Here is an 8,808-nt window from a genome sequence, read left to right on the forward strand (position 1 = left end):
CTTGTGTGATCCAGGAAGCAGGTAAGAGCAGAGTCTGCTCTCAAAGGTTGAGGGGTTGGCGCATCACACTTGCTGCTTCTGAAACACCTAGCTCTCAGCCTTCTGACTGGGGAAGGAGTCTACTGGTGAGGTGTGGCCATGTGACTAGCTCCATCCAAGGAGCTGAGAGCGTTGAGTCACTTTTGGGGTCACACAGTGTTTAATCATACAGGTGAGGCATTTCTAGGTACTTCCCTTGGCAAAGAAATGGGCTGATCCATGCCTGGCATGAGCTGAAACCCGCTTTGGATTATGCTGAACTTGTAGAGCGAAGGAAAGCACCAGCCTTCTGTGAATGGGAGCTCCTTCAGCAAATACACACCCCTCCCTCCCAGTGAAACACCCGTGTTGATGTTGGTTTTGACCTTGTGACTCACCTTAGTCAATGGAGTGCTTCCAGTGCTTATTCCAACAACAACAACAACAACAACAACAACCACCACCTTATATGCACTTGGCTTTCAGCTGTGAGAACATCTGCCACTGAGGCCGAGGAGTTTCGGAAGTTCATGGAAGAGCCAGTTCTAGATCAAACCAGCTAGAAGGAGAGCCATCCCAGCCAACCTACACGCCCTTAGAAACGAGAATGCTTGTTGTCTTAAGTCTTAGTTTGGGGCTGGTTTGTTATGTGGCGTCACTGCAGCCCTGGCTGACTCATACACCTTTGTTGTTTTCAGCCCCCCCTCCCCAGATGAGGAAGTTATTACTGCAGCATACTGTAGCCTACTCCAGTCGGTGCCAACGTTGGCACCTGCGGACTAATGGTCACCCTGTAAGTGGCAGCTATCACACTGATTAGTATTTACTGGAACATAGTGTCTGGAGAGCCATCATTCCTTTAAAGGTGGCACCCACTGCTGTAAGTGCTTTTAAAGTAGGATTTTTCATCATATGACAACCCTGAGGTTCTCACTGTTAATAGCCGCCCACTGCAGACATGGAAACTGAGGTGAGACACAGAAAGTCAAGAGAGGTGATACACCAGGGTTCAAATCAGGCTTCTCGCCTATCCTAGCTGATCAACTCAAGGCTAGTGCCCTCCACAATCTGCCTCAGTTTTCCCACCTGTAAAGTGGGATAATATCAATTTCAACTGGACGGGGCGGTTCACAGCTGTAATCCCAGCATTCTAGAGGGTGAGGCAGAGAGTGTGCCTTGAGTTTGAGGCTAGACTACACTACCTAATGAGACCGTCTCAAACAATAACAGCAAAACAAGTCAACTTCATGGAACTGTGATCATAGCATGATTATAAAATATAAAATACTTAGTGTGGGAGATTGGCATGGCACCTCTTAATAGAAAGCAAGCAATTTCTTTTTCCTTTTCCTTTCTTTTTTTTGGTTTTTCAAGACAGGGATTTTCTGTGTAGTTTTGGAGCCTGTCCTGGAGCTCACTCTGTAGACCAGGCTGGCCTCGAACTCACAGAGATCAGCCTGCCCCTGTCTCCCCAGTGCTGGGATTAAAGGTTTGCGCCAACACGGCCTGGTGGTTCCTTTTTCTGTTTGTTTTTGAGACAGGGTCTGGCTGTGCAACCTGAATTCAGGCTGGTCCTGAACTCAAGATCATCATCCTACCTCAGCCTCAGCCTTTGAACTGGGTCGGAGAGGAACGCCAGGACCCGTACTGTTTACACCCACCTTCCCAAGATGCGTCTGGTCACAAGGACTGAGGTTTGCTCTGTTCATCTGTTTTAATTCACAGGCGCCTGGAGAGCTGTAGGCTGAGGACAAATGGGGACCTCGAGGCACATACTCCTTAGTTCTTCACTCACCCCTGCCAGGGGGGTAGGGGGCTGGAAGGCAGTCCGCCCGGCGCAGGAAATAGAGGTAGGAGGCCGAAGGCACTTCCGCTCCAGTCTTGGTATGGCAGGCGCTCTTCGTAGCGCAGCCCCTTGTGGCAAATTTTGTGTTGATGATCCCTGTGATGGCATTTCAGAATGGAGTCAGCGTCTTCACGACCCAGGAGTCTAATACACACTTCCCCGTCCTACCCCATCATTTCATCGTCCGGTGCTCTGGATCTCCCCCTCATGGCCTGTAACGGGGAAGTGTGGATCTCTATTTCACACACACACACACACACACACACACACACACACACACACACACACACACACACACACCCGCCCCATCAAAGTCTATGCAACAGCTCACCAGCCTGCACATTGCCAGCAAAATAGATGCAGTGTGTTTCCGGGCCCACGCAACGGGCTGCCTGGGTTCCTGGACACGTCTCTTGGAAGGGCGCAATGCAGGAGGGGCACATCAGGCCGTTCTCCGTTCGATTGTTCTGGGGAGCTGTGAATGAAGGCAGAGTGTAAAGCGGGTTGGAAAAACTGTTGCCCTCAACACCCTCGGAACCTGGGGAACGCGGGGTTGGTTGGTGGAGTCTGCAGGTCAGGAAACAGAGGCCCCGCAGCAGCCAAGGGCTAGCCAGCTGTCACAGGGGCAGGCATGCTGTTGTTGGTGGGGGTGGCACTTACGGGGCACCGAGCCGCTGTTGCAGCTGTCGCTCTGGCAGCAGTGGGCGTTGGATACCATGTAGTCATTGGGACTCATGGTGGTGGACACGAAGCCTGAGTAGCAGTCTTTGAACTTCATGCAGGCTTTGAAGGTGCTCACTGACTTCCGGCCTTCTGCAGAGTAGGGACAGGAGTCAATCACTCCCTCCTCTTACCTCCTTATCTCACCACTCCCTAAAGGGACCCTTTAAACACACGCACGCACGCGTGAAAGTAAAACCACTAGGGCTGGAGAGATGGCTCGTGGGTTAAGAGCACTTGCTGCTCTTCTAGAGGACCCAAGTTTGGTTCCCTGCACCCACATCTGGGCGCTTACAACAATCTACAACTGTAGTTCCAGGGATCTGTCGCCCTCTTCTGGCCTCCTTGGGCACCCACATGCACATACAAACAGACCTATACACACCTACATATAAAAGAACAGTTTTGAGACAGTCTCACTATGTAGCCCTGGCTTCCCTGGAACTCAGAGACCCACCTGCCTCGGCCTCCCAAGTGCTGGGACTAAAGGTGTGCGCCACCACACACACACACCTAAAATAAGTACTTTTTTTTTTTTTTTTTAAAATAAAATGTCTGTGTGACTTCAGGCCTGGAAGTGCTCCTTGGCCTCCTGGTCGGCACCATGAGTTCTACTGGCACTGGGTATGACCTGTCAGCCTCTTTGTTCTCTCCAAACGTAAGAGTTTCCTGAGTTGAGAATACCATGAAGACTGTGGGAACAGTAGGGAGGAGATGTAAAGATGGTGTTGTCTTTGGGGTAGGAAAGCTAGTCTTCTCTAAACTCCGTGAAGAAAGTTCCACAAAACGCCCTCTTCAGGCCGTGCCATTAATCCCAGCACTCGCGAGGCAGAGGCAGGCGGATCTCTGTGAGTTCGAGGCCAGCCTGGGCTACAGAGCGAGATCCAGGACAGGCTCCAAAACTACACAGAGAAACCCTGTCTCAAAAAAAGCAAAACAAACAAACAGACAAACGTCCTCTTCACGTGATTGACAGGAGGCAGCAGGCCTGTTGGCAGACACTTCTTTGTTAGCAGACACAGCAAGAGAAGAATCATCCAACTTGAGCTCTCATGGACAGAGTGGCTGTGGACAGGCTTACACACGTTGCCGTGTTGCTGGGTCTTTGGGCTGTAGTTTCCCGGTAGGGTCTTACTGTTCCAGAAGATGTAAGGGAGGGCCAGGCAGTGACGGCGCAATCCCAGCACTTGGCAAGCAGAGGCAGGCGGATCTCTGTGAGTCTATAGCCTGGTCGGTCTACAGAGTTCAAGGACAGCCAGGGCTATACAGAGAAACCCTGTCTCAAACCCCCCACCCCCAAAAGAAAAGAAAGTAGGGGAGGAAGTAGAGAAATATGCTGTGGAATCTTTGAAGGGAGACAATGAACCAAATGATGACAATATGTAATGGTGTCTCCACCATCTCTTCTGTTTTTCATATCTATGACAGTTCTATGACAGCATGTGTATGTGCACATGTGCCCCACTGTGTGTGGTAAGAGGCCAGGCCGGCTCTCCACGGTCAGTTCTTTTCTGCTACCTGTGGGATCAGGCAGCAGACTCAGGTCCTCCACACCAGGGTCTCTACCTGCTGAGCCGTCTCCCTGTAGCGGCTCAGAAAGGCCACATTCACAATCTGCCTAGTGTGCAGCGGCTTGTAGTAGCCCCCTGCTTGTGACCCAGTTCCTTTACCCATTCCACCCAGGCCCCTGTGCTGTGGATACAAGGTCTTCCCAAGCCGCCTAAGGCTACCCCAGTGTCTGTCTCTGTGAGGTGGACTTTCCCCCACCTTCTGTTAAACCCAAGACAAACGCCTGAGGTGCCTATTTAACATATCAAAGGGACTGGCCTCCAGGTTCTCCCAGCACCCCTCAGTCCCTGCCTGTTACAGGATATGGCTGGCATATCCCACCCTCTACCCTGAACTCTCAAGCCCAGGGGCTTGGCTGCCCTTCCCCCCCGGAGGCTTTTCCCTATATAGTCCAGACATTTGGGTGACCCCTTCCCTTTCGGACCTCTGGCCTCCTGGCTGCTGCACCTGGTTCCCCTCTCTCCCCTTCCTTCCCCTCCCTACATGGCCCAGCTCAGTGGCGCTCTCCCTTTTACCTACAATAAACTTCCTCCTCCAGCATACTCAGGAGCCATCATGTCCTTTCCTTTTCATTTCTTTTTAAAAATTTGCCTTCATTGCAGGGCGGTGGCAGCACACGCCTTTAATCCCAGCACTCGGGAGGCAGAGGCAGGTGGATCTCTGTGAGTTCGGGGCCAGCCTGGGCTACAGAGTGAGTGCCAGGACAGCCAGGGTTACACAGAGAAACCCTGTCTCAAAAAACAAACAAACAAACAAAAAAACCACCAAAAATTCACCTTCATCATGATATCACCCCACCCCCCCCCCCCCCCCCCCCCACGGTCTCTCCCAGGAAAACCCAAGGCACTGGCCTCCATTCTGGCTTACAGGACTCAAACCCTTCCCCCTCATTCTTCCTGGCCACCCTCACCTACGACTTGCTAAGTGGGTCGGATGGAGTCAGCCTTGAATCCTACCTTCCTTTCTCATCTGCTGCCTCTATAGGTATTGTCCTGCCCTCAAAGACCGCCTTCGGGACTGTCTATATGGCCCAGTACGTAAAGGTGCTTCCACCAAGCCTCACAGGCCAAGTTCTGTCTCTGAGACCCACATGGTGGGAAGAGGATTGATTCTACAGGATGTTCACACACACGCACACGCACACGCACACGCACACACACACACACACACACACACACACACACTTCACACACTTTTTTAATGTTGAAAGAGATCCTGACCTTCAGTCCCCCTCCTGGCTGGAAATCAAGGCGCCCCCCCAACCCCCCACCCCTCACCCCCCCTCCCCTCACCCCCCCACACCCCCGCCACCACCCTGTAACTCATGCTCTCTTTCCACTGAGAATGAACCCCCACCCCACTGCTCTCTATTTCCTCATTGTCTCTGAGGTCTGGGGTGCTGTCTTTGATTCAGGCCCCATTCCCCTCTCCTGGGCCTCCCCATTCCCTTCTCTCCCCCCTCCCCCTCCCCATATCTTCTCCTCTCTCCTCCCCTCAGCCTCTCTCTTTCCCTCCTCCCACCCCCCTCTACCTTCCTCCCTCCTCCCTCCTCCTCCTCCTCCTCCTCCTCCTCCTCCTCCTCCTCCTCCTGTGTTTTGTCTGTTTTTAAGTCCAGATCTTGTTATATAGCCCAGGCTGGCCTCAGACCCCTGCATAGTAGCATCCTCCTGCTCCTTACCCCTTTCTGACATCCCTGCTTTCTCTGGAAGTATTTGCTCCATCCCTCAGGGTTACAGTCCTCTTCCAGTCAGGTCCCTCCTTTTCTGTCTCCCCCTGACCCGAACACCATCTCCTTCCTGTCTCCCCAGGTTCTGCCCTGCCTTCCATTCTGCCCTTCCCTTGTGCTGAAGAGATGGCTCTTCAGTTAAGAGCATGAAGACCCAAGTTCATCTCACATCATCGGTGCCTCACAACTGCCTGTAACTTTTGCTCCAAGGACCTGACCTTCTCTTCCCACCTCCCCAAGCACTGCGCTCACTTGCATAATGCCTCCCCTCCATACACATAATTGCAAATAAAAAAACAGTTTTTAAAAGAAGACTCTTTCCCTCCTGCTAGGCTCCCTCCTGTGTCCTCTCATCTTTTCCTCACCCAGATCCCCTCCCTCTCCCCGTTTTATTTTATTTGTATGGATATTTAGCCTGCGTGTAGGTATGTGCACCACAAGTATGCAGTGCCGGTGGGGGCCAGAAGAGGGCATCTGATCCCCTGGGACTTTAGTTGCAGACCAATGTGAGCCACCATGTGGGTGCTGGGAATTGAACAGAGGCCCTCTGCAAGGGCAGCCTGCAGCGTCATCCCTCCATTCTCCCATCTTCCTTTGTTTACGCCCAGCCTCAGTTTCAGAACCTCTGACCATAGCGTTTTCCAGCACACCACCTTCCTCCCACAACTCACTGTAAGCATCTCCCACCCACAGGGTGGTATCTTCTACCATAAAGGTACCCATCCCTTCCCACCCTCTTGGCACAAGCCACACCCTCCTACTTGTGCTGGACTCGCCCACGAGAACCACGCATGCGTCTTTGCCGGCTTCACAGGTCTTCATTTTCCCGCTGCAAGTGTGCCCCGAGCCTTTGCACACCTCACAGATTAGAGGGCACCCTGCAGCAAGGAGAGCGGAGAGCAGGGTGTGTGGTCATGGCCGGGACAGTCTCAGACCTGGGCTTGGGCTTTGGAGCTCACAGGAGAGATGACTTTGGGGGAGGGGCTAGGGTCTTCCTGGTTTTTCATGGGTGGAGCCCTGAGGACTGTCCAGGGAATTGCTCGGACTCTTGACGAGGAAGCCATAGCGATGCCAGTGAAGTGGCTTCCAGGGCGGGAAATGACTCCACCACAGAGCCTGTTTTACTTAATAATTACAAAGCTTGGGGACTTTGGACGCCAGGGTCCTCTGAGCAAGCTCAGAGACAGGGAGGGGTCGTGGCAGAGTTTTCTACTGAGCTTTTGTAAAATTTCAGGTCCAGCTGGTTCTTGGGGTGTGGAACTCGCCTCCCTGAAGGTACCACAGAAGTCTGGTAGCACAGACAGTGGTATCTGACTCCGAGGTCTGTGTCCTAAGGCAAAGCGGGAGAGTGAGGTCTACACAGATCACTAACATGAGTTCCTCCGTCCTGATAGAGGAGGAACCTAGCCATCTATCTGGGTCCCAGGGACAGTGAAGCTGGCTTAGGAATGCAGAGGGCCTGAATTCCTCTACGTCCAGAGAGAAAGGACACCTCTCTCCTTGCTAGCTAGTTACATTTTAAAGATATTTTGATAATCAAGCTTTTATCTGATTTCCCAGAACTCAGATGCCATGTTTTGAGGCCCTTCCTAGGGCCCATCAAGCTTCCTCAGACCTGGGTTTTCTCCGCATCCTTCATGAATCTGATGTCTCAGGATCTCTCTCTCTCTCTCTCTCTCTCTCTCTCTCTCTCTCTCTCTCTCTCTCTCGGACCTTGCTCAATGCCCTCTGAGATGCCAGGAAGGAGGCCAGGTCCCTTTGTCACTTACCAAGACCCAAGAGGGTGCAGAGCAGTGTGAAAGCCAGCAGAAAGGCCCCGTGTCTTCTAGACAGCCTCATGGTGTGTGAACCTGTAGTCCCAGGTCCTCTGCCCTTATAGGAAGCTGGGGAAGGGCGGGTCTGGTCCCACCTTCACCCTGGGGTGAGGAATCGCTGAGGTCAGAACCACGGCAGTCCTCCACAGCCTCCGGGTTGGAGCCATGGAGCCAGCATCCACAAGAACACTGAACATCTTGGACACAACCCCCCAACCCCCACGCCCCTGCACCAGGACCTAAAGTCTCTAGATTCCCAGTGTGTTCTTCCACCTGGATCCAGGTCACTTATGTCCCCCCCCCCCCCCCCCCCGTTTTTTTTTTTGTTCACAAAACTTAAGGTTGGAGTTGGGCCACTTGATTCCCTGCGGGTGCAGAGCAAGTTCGGAGACTGGCACCCCCTCTTCTCTTTTTCCCAAGGAGGCATCCAGCGTGGGTTGGATCCTAACCTGGGAGCGCCCAGCATGTCTAGGCCCGTCCTGTGGGGGCTGGGCACCTTGTCAACTTTCCCTTTCCCTTTCCTGTGCCTGCCTCACACTCCACTCACTCTTCTGTATTTGAGCCGTGTCCAGCTCCAACCCCGCCCAGGGATGTGCCCCTGGGTCTTGAGGGGACTGAACAGAAGAGAGCCTGTCAGCGGCCAGCAATGGGCGAGGATGGAGAGATACACTCACAGAGCATTGGGAAACCAAGGCAAACGTGGGAGCGGGCTAGCCTGTGCGCAGAATTTTTTTTTTTTTTTTTTTTTTCCGAGACAGGGCTTCTCTGAGAAACCGTCCTGGCTGTCCTAGAGCTCACTCTGTAGACCAGGTGGCCACAAACTCACAGAGATCCGCCTGCCTCTGCCTCCAGAGTGCTGGGATTACAGGCGTGCGCCACCACCGCCTGGCCATAATTTGTAGAATCTAAGATCTTTCTCCCTCTCTTTGGTGTCAGGTCAAGAGCTAATATAGGTCTGAGAGCTCTCTGTCATCTATCTATTATCTCTGCGAGTGTGTGTGTGGTGTGTGTGTGTGTGTGTGTGTGTGTGTGTGTGTGTGTGTGTGTGTGTGTGTGTTTGGAGGGAGAAGGGCAACAGAGCGCGTCCTCAACAACAGGTGGAGGGGATCATATTG

General features: G+C 52.8%; 1 protein-coding gene across 1 annotated transcript; it reads right to left on the minus strand.

The window, feature by feature from the left end:
- Positions 1 to 1,712: 1,712 nt before the first annotated feature.
- LOC118579444 (phospholipase A2 inhibitor and LY6/PLAUR domain containing) lies at positions 1,713 to 7,724 on the minus strand. Its single transcript, XM_036180730.1, has 5 exons — positions 7,649 to 7,724; positions 6,641 to 6,757; positions 2,525 to 2,677; positions 2,196 to 2,339; positions 1,713 to 1,960 (listed from the first exon to the last, which is right to left on the minus strand). The coding sequence occupies exons 1-5, from the start codon at positions 7,716 to 7,718 to the stop codon at positions 1,806 to 1,808; spliced, it is 639 nt and encodes a 212-aa protein (XP_036036623.1). The 5' UTR covers positions 7,719 to 7,724; the 3' UTR covers positions 1,713 to 1,805.
- Positions 7,725 to 8,808: the final 1,084 nt, after the last annotated feature.

The sequence above is a fragment of the Onychomys torridus genome, chromosome 1 (genome assembly GCF_903995425.1).
Source record: "Onychomys torridus chromosome 1, mOncTor1.1, whole genome shotgun sequence".
NCBI lineage: Eukaryota > Metazoa > Chordata > Mammalia > Rodentia > Cricetidae > Onychomys > Onychomys torridus.

What these genes read in the sequence shown, in the direction of transcription:
- LOC118579444 (XM_036180730.1), bottom strand. Translation starts at nt 7,718, where the DNA reads ATGAGGCTGTCTAGAAGACACGGGGCCTTTCTGCTGGCTTTCACACTG. An exon ending in CGTGGGCGAGTCCAGCACAA is followed by an intron (nt 2,678 to 6,640) that starts GTAGGAGGGTGT and finishes CCTACTCTGCAG; the next exon opens with AAGGCCGGAAGTCAGTGAGC. An exon ending in CAACAGCGGCTCGGTGCCCC is followed by an intron (nt 2,340 to 2,524) that starts GTAAGTGCCACC and finishes CTTCATTCACAG; the next exon opens with CTCCCCAGAACAATCGAACG.